The sequence below is a fragment of the Anser brachyrhynchus genome, assembly GCF_964034855.1.
Source record: "Anser brachyrhynchus genome assembly, chromosome: 1".
NCBI classification, from domain to species: domain Eukaryota; kingdom Metazoa; phylum Chordata; class Aves; order Anseriformes; family Anatidae; genus Anser; species Anser brachyrhynchus.
In genome coordinates, this window is record NC_137694.1 from 418865 (window position 1) to 439482 (window position 20618).

The window sequence follows — 20618 nt, forward strand, 5'->3', positions numbered from 1 at the left end:
TGATAAAGCTATATTTTGTCTTTTCAACGGGGCTTTTCAAGATCTGATGGAGCAACCCAGTAATACAAAACACTTCGGGCTGTCAGGGTGGAGAGGTACAAATCCTCCTACCACTGTGGATGTTTTACTGGCTGGGATGCACACAGAGTATTTTAAAGAGTGAAGCAGTATCTGTGATTATATGAGGGGAGATGAAACCTTTTAATTAATTGTCTCTCTAGGGTTTCTAGTTCCGCTCCATCTTCTCCAGGCATGTCTGTAAGGCTGTGACCAGAGCCAGGCAGAGGTGTTTGTACTTCAAGGGATGTAGTTCTACATCCAGACTAATAATTGCAGTAAAGCGTAGGTCACTGCCCAGCAAGGAGGGTGTCTGCAGGACCTCTCCCAGCTGTCACTTTGGCAATCTTCTGCAGCCATTTGCCATGTGCCCTTGGCAGTAGAGTCTCAGCCCAGGTTTCTGAAGCGTCTTGTAGATCATGGTTCCCAGTGCTTCTTGGCCAAACGCTCCTCTTCTGAGGATTTTCTTGTTTGGTTGTTGGCTGACTCTTGCACCGTGTTGTCCTGCACTGTGTTTCCCTCGTACGGTGCAGCACCGTGCCCAGTCCTAACTCCGCTGCTGCAGAAGGAACCACCTACTGAACTCCCACTGCTCCTGGCAGATGCCAGATCTGACCCAAAGGCTCCTCAGCGTTAAAATGCTGCTCAGGCCTCTGTGCTAATTAGCAGAGCACTGGTCTCACGGCTGCTTGAGGAGAAGCAGGGAAGGCGAGTGACTCCTGTTCTCCCATTGCCTGCTTTTTCCCAAACAGAGTGAATCTGCCACTAATTGGCTCTGGTTAGCAGGTGATTGTGTTATTCTCATTTAGTTGTGCAGAGATGATCTAAGACCAGAAGTTTCTCAGCAGATTGAACTGCAAGCTAAATGAGCAGTGCTCTAGGAACTGAAAGGAATAAAAACGTTTTGTGCAAGAGCATTAGCAGTCAGCCCCAGCATATCAGCCAGAAGCCTGCCTTGTTACCTGGCTCAGGGGGCGTGTGGGGGGAGAGAGGGTGTGGGTCCTGCGCCACTTTTGTGGTTGGAGGAAGCCTCCGTGGTGAGGCACAAAGCTCTCCGAGTAGGAAACTGCCTCCTGAATTTTGAACAGAATATGCATCTTTCGGTATTTCAGGGATAACCCAGGTAATACCCTAGGCAGAGTGCCTCTGAAGATTTCTTCCATTAATGAATCCACGATTGCTCCCAAAATAGCTAACTGACAGCCAAGGAAAATTTTTCTTGACCACAAATATATGCTGGGGGCCACCCAGCTGGAAAGCAACTTGTAAGAAAAGGCCCCGGGGTCCTGGTGGACACCAGGTTGACCATGAGCTGGCAGGTGGAGGGAGGTGATCCTTCCCCTCTTTTCAGCACTGGTGTGGCCACCCCTGGAGTACGGTGTCCAGTGCTGGGCTCCTCAGTACGAGAGATGTGGACATACCGGAGAGAGTCCATCGCAGTACCACAATGATGATGAAGGGACTGGAGCACCTCTCCTATGAGCAGAGGCTGAAAGAGCTGAGACTGTTCAGCCTGGAGAAGAGGAGGCTCAGGGGTATCTCATCCATGTACGTAAATACCTGAAGAGAGATGATAAATACCTGAAGGGAGATACAGAGAAGATGGAGCCAGACTCTTGCCACAAGAGGCAGTGGGCACAAACTGGAGCACAGGAGGCTCCCTCTGAACATCAGGAAACACTTCATAACCGTGTGGGTGATGGAGCACTGGCACAGACTGCCCAGGGAGGTTGTGGAGTCTCCCTCCTTGGAGATCTCCAAAAGCTGCCCAGACATGGTCCTGGGAAACTTGCTCTAGGTGTCCCTGCATGAGTAGGGGAGTTGGACAAGTTGACTTTCAGAGGTCCCTTCCAACCTCAGTCTACAATTCAGTGATTGAAGTATGAATCTTTTCACCATATATAATGCTTTTCTCTGAGATGGTCTTATTCCCAGACTTTGAGATCCTGTTTTCTGGGGAAGTCTTTGATTCTTTAATTGGCTTACAACTCTGGGTACTGCAGAAGATCTAGGAAAAAAGGGTCTCTCAAAACCTTTCCAACTCTTTCTATGGCAGACAAGCCCTGAAAGTGAGTTGCTCTCAATGATCCTTGTGGGTCCCTTCCAACTTGGGATATTCTATGATTCTGTGAAAGTGTCTTAGCATACACCAGAATAGGGAGAAAAGCAGGTACCCTGCTGTGTTTCCTTGTTGAGAACACGTGCATGTGATATGGTAGCACAGAACTCATATGCTCATTGTCTCCACATGGCTTTGAGCACTTCTCTTTCTTTTCCCCAGAGAGCCCATCAATTTGTCCAGGTAGGACATGGAACGGTGCCATGTTCTGTTTTCTCCTGCTCAAGCTCTTCATCTTTTTAAAGATTAATTAAATACCCATTGAAACCAGAGAGGGTGTGAGTGGGCGGGAGTTATACCTGTGGGTTCAGGCACCCTCAATGGGCTGGTAAAGTGGGGCCAGCCTGGTCCTCACTGGGTCCGCCTCCCCACACGGTGCTGCAGACATCAGCTGAGACTTCACCAGGAGGTGAGCAACGTGAGTTCATGTCTCCTGAAGCAGAGAAGCCTTTTCAAACTGGACTCACCAAAATCGGATCTCCTGTATCCTATTGAGTGGATGCTCCCATTAGCTGGTCTTAGCTGGAAGAGCTGACCTTTCTTACACTGTCTGATCTTCTAGGAAAGCTCTGAATCACCATTGTTTCTTTGAAAGTACCACCTCAGGAGAGAAGTTCAAAGTTCAGCATCTAAAGCAGAATATAGATTTACTCTCTGCAGCTTAGAGTAAAACATATCCCTCCCTTAAATGGGGAGTGTGTCCACGTTCACCTGTCTGCTCAGAAGTTTTGTTAGATGGTGTGGGTGGACATCCACTCATTGTGGTGTTTTCAGAAATTGTTTAATTTCCTGGTTCTCCCCAGGTGTGGTGCTGGGGCAGCATGGGTCCCTAGCTCAGGCTCTGCATTTCTTCAGGCAGTTCTGAAGCAGCAAAGTCATATTGGTAAATCTGTGCTAAAGATCCTTGATTTCTGCTTATGATAAGGAAAAATGGTTAGAACTTGTGTAATGGTCCTGGGAGTTCGAACCATCTCCAGAATCTGTCGTGACCAAAATCAAAATCCCATCCAAAGAGCTGTTTGTTTGCTGCAAAAGACAGAGCAGTCAAGAACAGCTTGGTGACCTCATTGGTGACTGCATTTTTTGATACACAAAATCTAGTAGACATCATCATTGTCTGAAGTTAGCTTCTTTCTCAGAGACCCCTTGGGGCAAAATAGGTACTGAATGGAATAAAGGGAGACCAAGACAACAACTTCTGTTTCCTTGTGCATTTTTCTGCCAATGCACCCTGGCTAGTTTGGACTGCTTGGATCGATTCCCTGCCCTTACCCTCGGCTGGTGGCACCTGTACCACCCGCCCAGCCAGCAGGCAGCAGTACATGGCTCTGGGATGCTGCTGGGGATCCTGAGTACTCATCTGAATGCTGGCAGCTGTTCTTGGCACATCTAGAAATGGTGGTGGGTCGAAACCTGTGCTCACTGACAGACTCCATGTGTGCCCCACTCTCCAGGGTGCACTGGCTTAGGAGGTCCAGACACAGGTTTTAGAAGCAATGAACCTGATATTTTCTTGAGATGAAATTCAACAAAGGCAACTGCAGGGTCCTGCACCTAGGGAGGTGCACCAGTACAGGTTGGGCACTGACCTGCTGGAAAGCAGCCCTGTGGAGAAGGACCTGGGAGTCCTGGTGGATAGCAGATCTACCATGAGCCAGCATTGTGTCCTTGTGGCCAAGAAGGCCAATGGTATCCTGGGGTGTATTAGGAAGAGTGTTGCCAGCAGGTCGAGGGAGGTGATCCTGCCCCTCTGCTGAGCCCTGGTGAGGTCTCACCTGGAGTACTGTGCCCAGTTCTGGGCTCCCGGTACAAGAGGGACACGGAGTTCCTGGAACAAGTCCAGCAGAGGGCTGTGAAGATGATGAGGGGACTGGAGCATCTCTCATATGAGGAGAGGCTGAGAGAGCTGGGTTTGTTTAGCATGGAGAAGAGAAGACTGAGAGGGGATATTATCGATGTGTACAAGTATCTGAAGGGTGGGAGTCAAGAGGATAGGGCCGGACTCCTTTTAGTGGTACCCAGTGACAGGACAAAAGGCAACAGGCACAAACTGAAACATGGGAAGTTCTGGCTGAATATGAGAAAACATTTTTTACTGTAAGGGTGACAGAGCACTGGAACAGGTTGCCCAGAGTCTCCTTCTTTGGAGATATTCAAAACCCACCTGGATGCGATCCTGTGCAACACATGGTAGGTGACCCTGCTTGGCAGTGGGGTTGGACCAGATGATCTCCAGAGGTCCCTTCCAACTTCAACCATTCTGTGTATGATTCTGTGTGTGTAGAACCAGTCTGTGGTTCTGTATCTGTCAGCCACACTTAGAGTAACAGTTTGAAACTCCAGAACAGCAAAAGCATTTCTTCCAAAGGACAGAACAGCAAAAGCGTTTCTTCTTGAGGAGGCTGAGGGGAGACCTCATTGCGGTCTACAGCTTCCTCACAAGGGGGAGTGGAGGTGCAGGCACCGATCTATTCTCTTTAGTGACCAGCAACAGGACCCGAGGGAATGGTGTCAAGCTGCGACAGGGGAGGTTCAGGCTGGACATCAGGAAGAGGTTCTTCACTGAGAGGGTCGTTGTGCGCTGGAACAGGCTCCCCAGGGAAGTAGTCAAGGCACCAAGCCTGCTGGAGTTTAAGAAGCGTTTGGACTGTGCACTTGGTCATATGGTCTGAATTTTTGGGTAGATCTGTGTGGTGCCAGGAGTTGGACTCAATGATCCTTGTGGGTCCCTTCCAACTCAGGATATTCTGTGATTCTATGATTCTATGACACATAGCAAGTGTCATAATTGAGAAAGAGTGTTTGGTTGTCACTCAAACGCTTTCTGAAAGTACCAGGTTATAAGGACTTGGTGGAGTTTATGATACTGCTTGTGTGATGGCAAAATCTGTCTTTTACCCGTACATCATAAAGTACAACTCACAAATGAGGTCACTAGACACGTTACTAGACAGTGCTGAAGCACCTGCGGCACGGCATGCACTTGTATGATCCCTCCCATCACAGCTTTGGCCATAGATGGCTCCGAAAAGGTTTGTACAATGAAATCGTCTGCAGGTACCCAGTCAGTGCTGAGCTGTATGTATGTGTGAGAGCACACAAATGTTCTCAGAGTATCATAGGCTTGAGGAAGAGTGGCTTGAAAGCTACCTGGCAGAAAAGGAACCTGGGGTGCTGGTCGACAGCTGGCTGAAGAGGAGCCAGCCGTGTGCCCAGGCGGCCAGTAAGGCCAGTGCCATCCTGGCCTGTATCAAAGACGGTGTTGCCAGCAGGACTGGGGAGGGAAGCGATTGTCCCTCTGTGCGCAGAACAGGCAAGTATCTCAAGTTCTGTGTTCAGTTTTGGGCCCCTCACTGCAAGAAAGTTACTCAGTTGCTGGAACATGCTCAAGGAAGAGCAATGAGGCTGACGAAGGAACTGGAAAAGAAGACACATGAGGAGTGGCTGATGGAACTGGGGCTGTTGAGTCTAGAGTAAAGGTTGCAGAGGGGAAACCTCATCGCTCTGTACAACTACCTGGAAGGTTGCAGCTCGTCAGTCTCTTTTTTCAGGTAATATGTGATAGGATGGGAGGAAACAGTCTCAAGTTGCAGCAGAGAGGTTTAGATTGGATACTGGGAAGAATTTCTTCATGGAAAGGGTGGTTAAGCGTTGGAACAGGCTGCCCAGGGAAGTGGTGGAGTCGCCGTTTCTGGAGGTACTTAGGAGATGTGTGAATGTGGCACTTAAGGACATGGTTTGTCAGTGGACTTGGTGGTGTTAGGTGGATGGTTGGACTTCATGATCTTAAGGATCTTTTCCAACCTAAACAATTCTATGATTCAGAGCAATGGGAGTAGTTTACAAAGCCTTTCTGTCATGCTCAAAGTAAAAGAACTCCAATGCCAGAGGCAACTCATTAAACAAACAAACAAGCAAGAAACAGTCATACAGTTACTAGGAAGGGCTAACAGATTAACTGCAAAGCTACCAAATACATTTTGTTCCTGCAGGGTTCATTTATAGTATGTTTTGAAAGAGTTAGGAAGCTCCCCCATGCAAAAAAATCTTTCTGTATCCTAAAGCAACAAAAGAAAATCTGACATTCGCTCTCAACAGGGAAGAAATTCACGATCTGTAATAGATACTTTCATGATAATGTGCAAGGCACCTTAGTATTTTCACTGCCTCCCGGAGATATACAGAAATGTGGCAAGACAAACCTTAAGTTATTCCCACAGCTCTGGCATAGCCACCTTGGCTTGGGTCTGCCACATCCCCCGGTCCTGCCGGCACAGCTCATGCTGTGACAGCAAAAGCTGCAGCGTCTGTAAACCACTGGCTGTGCTCTCCAAAAACCGGCGTGCTTTCACCTCCCACCTCATGTGCGCCACCAGGATGGGGGCAGAAAGTCTCCAAAGAAGGAGTGCCATTTAAACCTAGAGTGAGAATCCTTCAGCCAGAACTCACCTGACAAAAAAGCGATTCTCTGATGATCGGCCCCTTGAGAGTGCATGCAGAGTGAAGCAGCTGTCCATGGTATTTGGGACTGCTTGATGTGTTTGAAGTAATAGTGGTCTGTTATTATGGTCTGTTAATTTAATTCACTGGTGGTGGTTGGAATGTGCCACCAGCCTATGGAAGGCAAACCCGTGTCTTCCCTCAGAAATGCCTGTCTTTTTAAGGGGATTATTCTCTCTCATGAGGAAGCGCTTCCATACTGGGACCCACCGGCTTCTGATGGAGGCACCCGGTCGGATGCTTAGGTCTTCATCACTGTATCCAGGCACAATTGAGTCTGAACGCTTCTATGGCTAAAATATCTGTAAGAAGTGTGAGACATGGAGTCACACATCAAATCCATCTCAAATATCTATTTTCAACAGATAGAGCAAGTGTGAGGCCTCATACATTTGATACAAAGGTGTGTGCCATCAGGTTTTCTTGCTGATGTGTAGGCTTGTAGCAGTGTTTCTTGAGCACTCTTTTGTTTGAAGGAGAATCAAAGCCGAGCACCTTCTCAGTGAGCAGGTGTACACAGGTGTACGCGTTCCAGGAGGAGCGTCATGTGCAGAGGGCTCAGCCTCCTTGAGGCTCTTGGTGAAGCATGCAGAGGAAATCCAGCTTCAGTTCACTGGCTTCCAGAATAGGTTGCTGGTTACAGGGACAGTGTATGACAGTAGGAGGAGGAGTCCTCCATCTGCTATTGAAGCTCACTCAAACCAGAAGCATGCCTCTTGTCAGTGTGCTTCAGATGTAAGATGCCTACATCTCTAACTTATTTACCCAACATTGTTCTCTGGTCAGTGCTGTGAAATCTGATTTGCGGTTCATATGGACAAATTTCAGATAAACTGCCAACATGGGGAAAAGCCCTGTAATCACCAAGGGCAGGATATCTGTATGGAAAAAGAAAGGGCAGCCTCTCTTTCAGTGACTACATTTAATTTGAGCTGCCCCCACTTGGCAGCCCCGTGGGGAGCAGCCTGCTCTGGCGCTCAGGCGTTTTGCCTGCGATGTCCTTTGTGTCTCGGAGAGGAGGAGGATGTGGGCATTGCGCTCGGTGAAATCACCATTATACACTGGGGACGTTAAGAAGCTCCTTAGCTTCTTAATAAACGCTGTCGTGGTAGTGTTTGTTTTATTCATAATATACAAGGTGTCCTGGCTCCAGTTCAGAATTAAGCTGTGGATCCAGCAGCGATTAGCTACAGCTTAGCTAGGCAAAGCAAAGGAAGAAACCTGCTCCTTCAGGCCTCGAGGTGCCTCATGGCATAGGGTGATAAAGTAGGTGAAGAAACACATTGTCAATTCATGTGGAAACATGCCAAGAGATTCTCCACACTGGACTGATAGAAAACATAAAAACGATTCTGTGTGGTTTTTCTCACATTTTCCAGTTGGGAATATATATAGAAATGTTCCTAGAGTAAAGTCTGAACCTGGAGCAGCTGCATGACTGACACAGATCTCTATCAAGTAAGCATTAACATGAAAAAGGATTAAACTGATTAATATTCCTTAATTGAAATTGAGCCTGCCAAAAAAACAGACCAAACAAAAATGGTAGTATTCTTTGAAATTATTACACAACTTGTTATAAATGTACTTTCAATATAATACATGTAGGCTTCTGAGACATTTTGACTTAATAACTTCTTAACGATTTAAAAATGAATGTGCTACAAAATCAATATGGCAGATATGAACTGGATGGCAAGCCACATAATTAATGCTTCCTCAATGCAAGTGCTAAAGAGGAGTCATGGAGAATTTGGGCTGTCATTTTGATCTTCATGGCATTTGTGCAAGGACTGGCTCTTAGTCCAGGGGTGGTATTTGCAAAGAATGACAGCGCTGGTGCTGTGCTGAGAGGTGGGCTGGCTGCAGGGAGCAGTCTGGGGAAGTGACACGGCAGGATTGGGATCCTGCTTGCAGACTGACTCATGAATGCGAGGGTCTGCGTGAGCAGCACTGCAGTCAGCGCAGCTGGAGGGATACGCAGCTGCAGCAATCCCAATGTGCTCGGGGCCCCGCTGGCCGCACCAGCAGCCTGGGCGCTTGCGCACACACACCTGCGTGCAAAGCCCCCCACGTGAACGTCTTGTGCTGTGGGCTGGGCACCCCTGGGTCAGTGTGAGCATGCAGCGTGGTGCAGAGCTGCAGCATCCAACAGCCTCTTTGCATTGAGCAAGTATTTCTGGGAGCTGCCTGCAATACCTACATTTTCTGCATGCTTCTCGTGACTGTTTCTAAAAACATGAAGGAGCCTTTTAGAGATCTGAGCTGGTCTTTAATATCTCTGCATTGACTAAATCATGATACTGGAGTGACATTTAGAAGTATTATAAGGAAAGGGTAGCTATTTATTTCTTATTAAAGTATTTTTTCCCTTGAGGGACTATAATGCAGCGCAGTACTGAAGCACTGCTTCGGGGCTGAGGCCGGCAGGTGACCCAGCACACATCCCCGGTGTGACGGTGCCTTCTACTGAAGCTTTGTGCCCGCGGACAGCAAGTTTGATGAGAGGGCCCGGGCAGCGTGCTGATGAGCAAGAGGGGAAGCCGTGCCCCTCTCGCTCATCAAAAGCCGTGGGACAGCTCTTCCCACTGCAGCGGCCGCTCCCCGCCCCGTCTCCACGCAGCACCGCGCGGGAGGGCCGCAGGCGGAGACCCCGGGTGGGGCCGCGCCGCTTCCCCACCCACAGCCCCGGCGGGGAGCCGGGCTGCGCTCCGCAGGCCCAGGGGCGCAGCACGGACGGCCCGGGGCAGCCCCAGCTGAAGGTGGCCCCGTGGCCCTGGGAGATGTGGGGAGCTGGGGAGGATGGGTGCTAACGAGCAGGGTCCGCAAGCGTCGGGCAGGGGCCGCAGGCATTTGGCACGAAGCTGCAAACACGGAGCACGGAGTAAAACGCGGGGCGTGGGGCTGCAGGCGCACACCGGGGCTGCACGCGTGGGGCGCAGGCCGCAAAGACGGAGCGCGGGCTGCGGGCACGGGGCGGGGGCGGGCACGGGGCGGGGGCTGCGGGCGTTGGGCACGGGGCTGCGGGCGCGGGGCAGCCGCGGGCGGCCGGTGGCGGGGGATCTGCCGGCAGCGGGGGCCAGCCCCGAGCTCCGCCGCCGGCCCGGCTCAGGTCGGCAGGTGGCAGCCCGGGGGCCGCCCCGTGCGGGGGGCGCTGCGACCCCCCGGACCCCCGCTCGCGCCGCCGGACCGGGAGCGGGGCCGCCCCCAGCTACCCCCCGCGCCCCGGCCGCCCCCCGGCACTGCCCCCCGCGGTCCCCCCGCGCCGTCCCCGGGCGCTCCCCCCGGCAGCTGCCCCCCGTCCCCGCTGCCCCCCCCCCCCCCACGCCCCCTCCGGCCCGGGGCAGCGCGGCGGCGGCGGCCGCCGGGGGGCGGCGCGGAGCGCGGCGGCGGCGGAGGAGGGAGGGAGGGAGGGAGGGAGCGGCGGCGGCGGCGGCAGGGGTCGGCGGAGCCGCGGCGCGGCGGGGGCGGGGGCGGCGGCCGGGGGCGGGGGGTGGGACGCGGCCGGGCCGGCGCCGTCCCCGTCCCCGCCCGCAGGGGGAGGAGCCGCCGGCGGCGGCACCTGCCCCGGGCCATGGTGCGCGCGGCGGCGGCGCGGCGCCGGAGGGAGCGGAGCGCCGCGCGGGGCGGGCGGCGCCGCGCCATGGAGCCGGCGGCGGGCGGCGGCCCCCCAGCCGCAGCCGGTGCCCGCGCCCGGGCGGCGCCGCGGCGGCCGGGGCTGCGCTGAGCCCCCCGGCCCCGGGGCCGCGCCGAGCCCCGAGCCCCGCGGCCGCGCCGTCCCCGCCATGGCGCAGCCCGCGGGCCGCGGCGGGCCGAGCCACGAGCTGCCGGGCATCAGCACCGTAACCTACGTCTTCGTTTACAGCCCCGGCGGCCCGGCGGGCCCCCCCGGGCCCGGGCCCGGCCCCGAGCCCGCGCCGCACGCCGCGCCCGCCCCGCTGCGCGGGCCCAAGCGGAAGCTGTACAGCGCCGTGCCCGGCCGCAAGTTCATCGTGGTGAAGAGCTACGCGCCGCAGGGCGAGGGCGAGATCCAGCTCAACCGGGGCGAAGCCGTCAAGGGTGAGTGCGGCGGGGCCGGGACCGCGACGGGACGGGGCGGGGCGGGGCCGGCGGCAGCGGAGCCGGGGGCGCCCCGCGGGCTCTGGACCCCCGTGGGGGCCGCAGGGCCTGGGGCCCCGGGGCAGCCCCGGGTGCGGGACTCCCGGCAGGGCGTCGGTGGGGCCGTGGGGGGCTCCGAGCGGGCGCGGGGCCCTGGGGTCTGCCCCTTCGGTGGGCGCGGGTCTCGGCGCCAGCCCTGCGGCACGGGGCGCTGGGGCTCCGTGCTTGGCTGGGGCACCACGGAGAGGTTGGCGCATCGCGGAGCCCTTTCCAACCCGGCCTGACGTTGGCTTTACACCTCGGGAGTCCACCCTACGCGGCCCTGGAGTGGGTCCCGCCGTGGGGCAGGCTGCAGGGCGCTGGCTGGGGCGCGCAGCCCACCGGTTACTGCGCACCGCTGGGGGTACGGGCAGCGGGAGCAGCGAGGAGGAAGCTGGCGAGGAATTGCTCTGTAAGCAAAACTCCCAACCACCTGCACCGTGGAGCCACGGCGATGCAGAACTGTTGGGGAGATTAGAGGTTTAGAGGGATAATGGGATTGCCCATTATGTTGAGAAGACTTCTTGAAAGGCATGTAAACCCCCGCGGTAGGTCAAAAGTCAGCTTCCAGCAGACAGGAATAAGAAAAGACTTCCTCTGCAAGCAGGCTAATTCCACAGTTTTTCACAGAAAGTTTAAGGAGCTTCTTTTCTTTTCATCTTCCTGCCTCCACTTTTTTGCTGATGCCTCTTACAATACGGACTGGAGCAGTCACTAATCTGACTAGTTGCATTAGCCGTAACATGAATCTGAGCTTGGGAGACGGGGCTTGCTGTTCCATGCTCTGAATCACTAGTTCAGAAGCGTGTTAGACTGCATGTACATCCTGTGCTGAGGATGCTGAAAACCTCAGCCGTGGAGGTGACAGTCCAAGCAGACTTGCCTCTTGCCCCCACCTGCACGTTGTTTCCCCCTCAGCAGAGGAAGAGGTGTAGACATGAAGCATCTGTGATCTGGCTGGTGCGCCAGATGGTAAGGCTTTGTGCGGTTGGAGTCAACGGCTGTTTGATGTGTGGAGCTGCTTGTCGTGTGGTCATGGGATAAAGGTTGCCAAAAGGCTGGAAGGGATTACCAGATCGACGGGGCTTCTGGGTCACAAGCACCTTTCCTGTCTTTTTGTCTTTACCCACTTATCCAGTGCTTTCTATCACACAATTCCTAATCTCTTCAGACATTTGTATTAAGTAGGTGGTCCTGATGCCAATCCTTAGTAGTTGCACCAGAATCCTTAATTCATGTATTCACCTGTAATTGTTTGCATGTCTTTTTCATATGGTCTCCAGAGAGAAGGCAAGTTGTGGGACACATTGTGGCGAGGAAAAGAGGACTACAAGGGGAATGCATCCTCTGAGCTGGAGGCACTCAGCTGGCTTTCCTAATTTGTGGCTGAGAAGGCTTAATAAGAATTGAGGATCACTTTAGTGACTCGTTTGTGAAAGATCTTAAGGCAGCGTAGATGGGCAGTGCTTAATTATTTACTGCTTTTGTGATGCTGATTTATTTTTACGAGGATAGGAATATTGACAGTCATTGGACTGGGTGTCCTGTCTTTGCAGGCAGGTAGAGTGATGGGTATAAATGGAAACCAGCAGCAGGAGCAGAAATGCTGCAACTGGTACTTTGTCATGTTTGGTGGGCTTGTGTGTGCCGTTAGAAACGAGGTGATCTTCAGTTGGTGGGAGGAACGCTCTGGCACCCGATCTGTGGGATAAAGGAGCTGGGGCAAGTGAAGGTCCCTGAGGTGGTGCTGGAGTTTGGCTGTGAGCTAGCAAGGGTGTCAGCGTGTCCACAAACAGGCAGCAGCCGTGAGAGGTGTTGGGAGAGAGTGGTTTGAGATAGTCCCCTTTTCATGGCAAGGCACTACAAGAAAGCTGGAGAGGGATTCTTTATTGGAGAGTGTATTGATAGGACAAGGAGTCATGGCTTTCAACTAAAAGAGGAGAGATTTAGATTAGGTATAAGGAAGAGATACTTTACTATGAGGCTGGTGAGGCATTGGAACGGGTTGCCCAGAGAAGCTGTGGATGTCCCATCCCTGGCAGTGTTCAAGGCCAGGCTGGACGGGGCTTTGGGCAACGTGGTCTGGAACTAGATGGGCTTTGAGGTCTCTTCCAACCTAAGCCGTTCTATAAAGAGCAGGGCAGCTGTTGTGTCAGCCTGGGCGAGCTCAGATTGGGCTCCTGAAAAGGATGCACCAGCATGTGGGGGCTAACGGAGCCACCCAGCAATCTGGATGCTGGGGCGCCCTGGAGGGAATGTTAAAGTGTGGTGCATTTGAGCAGAAGAGCTTTTGGGGAAGGGTGGGAGCAGGTTTGGGGAATGTTATCAAAGAACTGCTGGAGGCAGTTCTTAATGAGAGAGGGGCTGTGTCTGGGGAGATGTGGAGTGTGGGGAGCTCTGTGAGAGTACGATGTGAGGCAGGAACGTGTCTGAAAGCGCAGGTCTGAGCGAGGGACTTTCCCATGGCACGGTTCTGCAGTGGGGTGGGAGCGCTGCAGGGAGGGCAGCGCTGGGCAGGCAGAGGCCCCTTGGGACAGGAGGTCATGGGCATGGAAGCCGTGGTAAGACCAGTGTCTCTTAGCCAGTGTTAGTGAGGGGGTTTGATAGCCATCAGTTTGATCCAATGAAATTCAGTGGTTTCATATGGTAGGGCTGCAAGGAATTAGTATCAGAGAGGAGAATGGCAAAACGTCTGACTTCTCTTTATCTTGAGAATTGCAGAAAAGAGAAGAGTTTGACGTGGAGTAACATGAGTACCTCTGTCTTGCGTGAGCCACAGGAGGCTTTGTGTATGGTTCTGTTTGAAGCATGACTGTGTTACAAAGGAAATGCTGATTGTTGGTCCTGGAAAAAAGGCTGAGGATCCGCGAACATTCACCAAATGCTGTGTTCAGAAGTTGTGTCCCTTGTTAAAAGCAAATTGACTCCTGTGAAATTCTGCTTTGTGTTGATGTTAAGCATGGGTCTTGTGCTAGATTTGATGGTTGCACTGGATCCCATGCTGTGTGGTGGATTTCCTTGGGAGCTTTCAGCAGGAGTTGGTTTGGTTTCAAGAGCACGATGAAAGTTAGGGTACATATCTTCACTGTACAGAATAACCATCCCAGTAGCTATTGGATGACAAAAGGCAATAATCAATACAGATACTTCATTTGTAAGATAGCAAAAGAATGCAAGTAGAGGAGAGTCTGTCCTTGATCTGCTTGTTACTGATAATGAGAAGTGAAATGAGATGTGAGAGCCCCAAGCAAAGGGAGAACCAGTAGTCACCAGCCTTGAAATCACAAGGTCACAGGCAGAAGTGGCTTGTGGGCAGGGTGCAACGAGGGGATTCAGTCACCAACCTGGGAACTAGGGGAAAGTTAGGAACATTATGAATATGCTGGTTTGGGAGTCTCATTTCTTTACACTTTGTGATTAGGCTCGAGCAACTGTTACCATATGTATCCAACAGTAAGTTTTCCTATGTAGTGTGGCTCCTTATTGACATTCTCTACTGCAGTATCTAAGCTAACCCTGTGTGAAATAAATGGCAGTCTGAATTTCTGTTGGCCGTGGGTTATGCTTGTGTTGAATCTTTATCATAGTAGTTCTTAGTTGTGCTGGAGGTTGCTTAGATAGAGAGGATTATTTCAGTTGTGAATAAAGTTGTTTTTGCACAATGAAGGTGTTTTTATTAGAGGAAGGCTTTGTGGGCTTTGTTTGATGATCAGCCAGCTAGTTTCCTCTGGCGTTTCTTTATCCACGCAGAAATGGTTGGGAGAGACTGCTCATGTACAGTTCACTCAGGGCTATGGGATCTGTGCCGTCCCGCAGGAAGGCAGTTGTTCTGGCATTCAGATGCAGGTGGTTAGAGACCGAATCATTAATAACTTGGAAAATTAAGCCAAAGTTTTACAGTTTCCCCCCAAACTATCTGTGACCGTGGTGATTTAGAGCGGCGGGGTGACAAACAGCTGCCTTCTGCGTTATTCTCGTTCCCAGTGTTGGAAGAACAGAGATGGAGCTCGAGTCTTGTGGTCAGTGACTCGGGTCCCTGGCTCTGTGTGGCTTTGCCATACAACTGCCTGTAAACTGGTTGTGCTCCACCTGTAAACTGGTTGTGCTTCACGTGTAAACTGGTTGTGCTCCACCTGTAAATCTACTGAAGCCTCCCTTCTGCTGGTCTGTTTGGGAGGCTGCTCTAGAACCTTCTGCACTCCATACTTTGTCTCATCTGTCTCATGTGTGTCTTAGACACAGCGGACTGTGTGATCTGGCTGTGAGACATCAAAGGTGCTGCGACCACGTCCTTGTTTAGAAAAAGGAGACTGACTTTTCATTTCTTAACAAATGAAAGAACTTAGCTACGGGTGCTACCTGCTAGCCTTGTTTTAGTGATCAGCCAAGTAGGAATCCCAGCGTGGCTGTGGCTCTGATCAAGGGTTGTGTGCAGGGCCTTCAGTGCTGCTGGAGAGCTGTGTCCCACCTCCTGCCACAGGCCGTTTCCTTGTGCTCCTCGTCTCTCCAGTCTCCTCGGCCTGAGCCGCTCTGTCCTCAGGTGCTGGTGGGCAGAGCGCTCCCCGCGGTAGCAGGCCAGGCCAGGTGTCCTCGAGGGCCTGTTGCCCCCTGAGGCCACAGTGCTTGGTGCTCGCAGTTCCCTTGTAGTCCTCGGACGCAAACCATTCTCGCTTTCCATCTGAGGAACTCCTTGCAGTCCTGAGGACTGAAATGCAGTGAGAACTCTTTGACCCCAACATCATGAGTTTGATGAGAACAGGACTGTGGGAATGGATGAGTGCTGTTTGGGTTCTTGGCAGCCCTAAGTTCCTTGGAAGTACTTAGAATTATAGAATATCCCGAGTTGGAAGGGACCCATAAGGATCATCGAGTCCAATTTCTTTGGCACCAGTGTGGATCCCACCAGGCCTTTGGACAACAGTGGTCACCTTCCCTCCGTGTGCTGGAGGGGAGCGATGGCAGACAGTGGCGCAAAGCAGTCCCCATCCCACATCATGTTCCTGTGCATCTCCTTTGCCTTGGCTTTACCAGAGGCCCTCTGCAATGAGCACGGCAGCCTTGAACATGCTCTGGCGTGACTTGGCGAGGCCTTGTTTTGCAGCCCTGTACAGGACATTCTAATTGGGAGGCCAAGGTTATGTGCTGTGGGAGCTTGGGCACTGCTTCTGTACTGGTTGTCTAGTGGTCAGTATTTGGAAATTAAAAGATTTTTTAGGAATAATGAGAGCTTCTTGAGACCAAGTTAAATTATTTTGTCTTGCTAGAAACTTTGAAAAATGAGTCATGGAAGAAAAAAGAGAATAAGGATTGCTTATGAAAGTCAAAAGAAATGAACTGAATAAAACCAAAATGTCTTAGGGATCTATAGAAACTCGTTTTTTGAAGAAATGGGGATTTTGTTGTGTATATGTAGAACTGCATGGCCAAACCTGTGGTGACCAGGTATAATCTTGTTGCCTTTCAGGCCAGTGGGACACAGTAGTAGTGTTTTCCTACCATAGGCTTGTGTAATTTCTCTCCTAGGCCTGAGCAAGGTCTTGTCGCTGTGTGTTAATTTGTCTGTAATCAGTTAACATGAGGGTCTCCTGAAAAAGTCATGGTAAGCCCATGTTTGTTACCTGGCTCGTGCCCTGAAGCAGGAGAATATATGGTCCCTGTTTTGAGATTGTTCTCCTAAGGCAATTGGGCATAGGCAGCTGTTGTTTCTCTTCTCTTCTGTTTGTTTCAAACTATATTTCAAACCACTCAAACCTTGTTGAAGAAATTTGTCCTGCATGCGGAGGTCTCGAGGCCAGTCTTCTTGAACTGTGGGACCGGCGGGTGGGCAGAGCAGCCAGCTGTCATGTCATCGAGCCCGGCACAGCCGTGGGGCGGTCTGTCTGTCCGCTGGCCCAGCAGCACGAGGGCTGGCGTCGTGCTGGGCAGGGGGCTGCTGGTGGGCCTGTGGGAGGGGGGCTTCCCCGCTGCGGCCACAAGGTCAGCACGCTCAGTCTCATCCTGCCTGGTGTAACTCCATCTGCTCTCGTTTTCTATATAAATACCTGACCTCTTTCTCATCCCTGCTGTGCTCTTCGTGCCAGTTGTCGTACGACAGGGTGTTATGTCCGATGTAGGAAAGTATCTGATTTTATTGGTTTATAAATGTTACTCCTCAGTTTGTGTTTTCTTGTCCAGATGTTACGTGGAAGTTCTGTCTCTTTGAAATTCCACTTACCATCTTATATATTTGTTTTGTACCTGCTTAAGTAAACATTGTTTTGCCATTAATGTGCCTCATTCTTTAAATCTGTTCCCGCAGTTATGTTTTGTTTATGCCTCTGATCAACCCTTTAGGTCTTCTCTTAAATGAGTTTGGTTTCTGTTACGAATAAATAGATCTTTGTGATTACAGTCTTGGGTGGCATCCTGATGAATCTTGCATCGCTTTGGGTTAAGTGATTTAAGATAAAGAGAACATGGAATTTATATACACTGTTTTGCTTTTTCAAGGAAAAACAACCTTCCAAAGTTTAGAAATACTAAACGTATATTTTTAGCTTAAGCTATGAACCATACACCGCTTTCCTCTCCTTCTGCATGTTTATTCACTTCTTAAACGTAAGACACGAAGATGACTGTACTTCATCGCTGGTGTTTCTTTGGAGGCGTTGCATACACTGCGACCCAAGTTGTAACTGTTCCACTTGTTCCAAGATTATCCTGTAACTTCACCCTCCCATTTATTGAAGGGAGGGATGACGAGCTGGGCTGCGTTGGGAAGTCACAGCATCGAGCTCTTCAGTGCTCGCTCTTACAACATTGTGTAGCTCCACCTGCGTGGTTGTGCTGGGTTAGCTGTTGTGCTCCTGAAGAAGCTTTTGGTAGAACAGCATTGGCCTGGGCCCTGCTGCCTGAAACGTCCCGCCTGGATAGTCGGTACTTGGGCAGCCCTAGGCTCCAGGGGGGAAAGCACTTTTTAGTCGGCAGCCTCTTCTGTTCGGAGCTGGCTGCGGGCCTGTGGTGGCTTTGAATTATGCCCACTACTGCAGCATAACCTAGAAGGAAAGAAGAACAAAAAGCTGGGGTAGGAGTGTGGGGGTTTTAGCTCTGAGGATCCTGCTTTTCCGACAGCTGCAGGTGATCAGCAGGCTGTGGGATACTTGCATCCACCTGGGCAGCCCCCAGCACTGGTGGCAGGTTTGCACATTTGGGCTCTGAGCAAGTGCCACAGATCCCACAAAGCAGTGAGGCACGTTAAGACAGTGGGAGGAGGGGAAGGTAGCTTATTGGATTCTTATAAAGATTTCTGAAATGCTGTTTATGGTCTAATATCGATCAAGAATTAAGAAAAAGATTGGGGGGGGGTGTCTATTGAGGACAATGCAATAGAAAGAAGTGTCAAAATTTACTTAAGTGCAAAGACGAAATGGAGATTCCCTGGGGACATGCAGAACAAGTAATCCCTCTACGATTATTAAAGCTGCCACCAGTTGGCATTATAAACTCTATTTTTAGTAATCCTAAACTATGGCTAGAAAAATTGGTCTGGCCTAAAGTTTTCTCACTCAAAGTTTAATTGTTTGGCACACTTGGGCTTCTGCAGTGTAATCTGAAAGAATACACATGCTTGCTTGGCAGAGGAGGTATTTCTGTGCACTGCACCAGTGCCCCGGCACGCAGGGCAGGGAGTGCTCCAGGAGGGCGCAGAGCTGATGCTGCAAGCAGCAACCCCAGCACGATTCCTGAATGAAGCAGGTCACGTACATGTACAAATACAGGTGGGCTGCATCTGGCATCAGGGCTGAGTCTCAGAGTTGCATTTGAAGACGGTATCGGACATCAACACCTGTGACGCTGCTGGAGCTCTTAGGATGGTTGTTTGGAGCAAACTCCAGTGGTTGCATATTGGGTGGAGAAGATACTGTCTTGCGAGCATTCTTAAGCTGAGTTTTTTGTTTGTTCTTTTTATCATCACTAGAAACAAAACTTATCAAAAACCCCTTGATCCTGCATTTCCCTTTCCAGCATTTTTTTCTGTGAATGAGTTTAATACTGAGTGTTTCTATAGTTTCTTCAGGACCAGGAAGGAACTCAGTTTACTGGAGAATCTTTTCCTTTGAACCAGGGTCAGGAAATTCTTTCTGTTCCTTCTTATTTTTTCTACTGGGAAGGTCATTTTGAAAGAGATGGGAAGAAGCCAAGATGCGGCTGGTTGCTGTAGCCTGGTATGAGAATTATACAACCTCTCGGGATTGCTGTCTGTCATAAGTCCTGCCTTCTGCTGTGCTAAATTTCTTTGAGTTTAGGGCAGGATTTTTCCACTGAGATTAGTGTTGCAGGTCAACAGCATGGCTTCTGGGTTGTTGGTGCTATGAAACTGAAAATGTCCAGCTGAGTCCAAATAATCCTTCTGAAGAGGAAGGATTGAAAAATGGAATGAAAAATCACAATCAGAAAACAAAGGGAGGATTTAGAGATTGTGTCAGGCAGAACAGAATCAGGATCTCTGTTCTCTGCTATGGGTAGGACAAAATTGGCCTGAACTGTTGTGGTCCATTTGTCTCCATCTCTTCTTTACATCCAAGGAAAAGGTTGCAGAGATTCTGCTCGTTTATTATAAAAACATCTCTAAAACTTTTTGGTACTTTTTTTCTTCAGCATTAATTCCTCTGCCAGGGAATATTAGTCTTCAAAACTTAGGGGAACTTTCTTCAGACATCAGCTATTTTCAGTTCCAGCTTTCTACAAAGATGCTCATTATACATGTAACATCATGCTGGTGAGATAATTAGGTGGTGAAAACATAACCATATAAGATAGAGTTTTTATTAATGGGAATCACGTGGGTATGCAGTGTCCTGTTGTGCCTGTTTCCCACACAGGATTCAGGTCTGCTGCCTGTGAGTATTCGCACTGAAGCTTTAAAAGGTATTTGAAAACCTGTAGGTCAAGAAAACTCTTTCCTGTGATGTTCTGAATTTTTCATTCTTTTTCTGCGTGTTTTTAAGGGAATTTCTCCTCTTATTAAAGAGAATGGTTATCATTTCCTATGTCAACATCTCTGTTTGCATATATAGCAATGAGTAACATTGCCTCAGTGTCTTTTTGAAATGCTCCAAGATGAAATTCTTAGTGCTTTGAAATGCTATTTGAAAGTCATATAGGTACCCAGTGTGAGATTGGATTATTGCATATTGCCTTCAAAATGATAACATTTGTGCTTGGCATCTGCAATGATATGTTGAGAATTCGTACCAGCTTGTCACTGTAGGAGAGGAAGCCTTGTTGACAAGTCAAAGAACAAGATGCCATCAAAGCTCTTACTTCCATAATGGAAATCTTCTGTTTCCCACTCTTTTCTTGGGTACCTGTTATGGTTGGCTGTGTCGTGAGCCCAGCAGCATGGGGTGAGAAACAGAGGTTCACCGCAGACTTTATTGGGATGGTTGTACTTGGCTTGTGTGCATCAGTTCAGTAGCCGGACCCAAGTGTGCTCTTCTCAGAGGACAGACAAAACATATGTGCTCGAGCTTGACTAGCACAGAAAGTGTCATTTAATTTTATTAATAGTATTTCCAGCAGGTTATTTGTAATGGCTTTAGGTCTCTGCTTCCTTTTTGCATCTTGCTTTTGGATAGACTTCTTCCTTAAAAGAAATTTTTCTCTTGAAGGCACACACTTTTTTTTTTTTACAAAATTTTTAACCAAACTTACGATGCAATTTTTGTTCTTCATCCACTGGTTGCTCTTCTAGCATTGTAGTACTTACAAGTGCAAATGCCTGGGGAAAAATGTAAAAGTAATCCTCTTAATTAAACACTGTCAG

The 20618-nt window shown here is 50.4% G+C and overlaps 1 protein-coding gene across 11 annotated transcripts in view; it reads left to right on the forward strand.

The window, feature by feature from the left end:
- The window catches only part of SHANK3 (SH3 and multiple ankyrin repeat domains 3), a 390020-nt gene that overhangs the window by 176469 nt on the left and 192933 nt on the right, over positions 1–20618 (forward strand). For all 11 annotated transcript variants that reach the window (XM_080596421.1, XM_080596428.1, XM_080596427.1 and 8 more), the window contains one exon: positions 10542–10735. In XM_080596421.1, coding sequence (XP_080452547.1) covers positions 10542–10735 — 194 coding nt within the window. The remainder of the gene's footprint in view (positions 1–10541; positions 10736–20618) is intronic.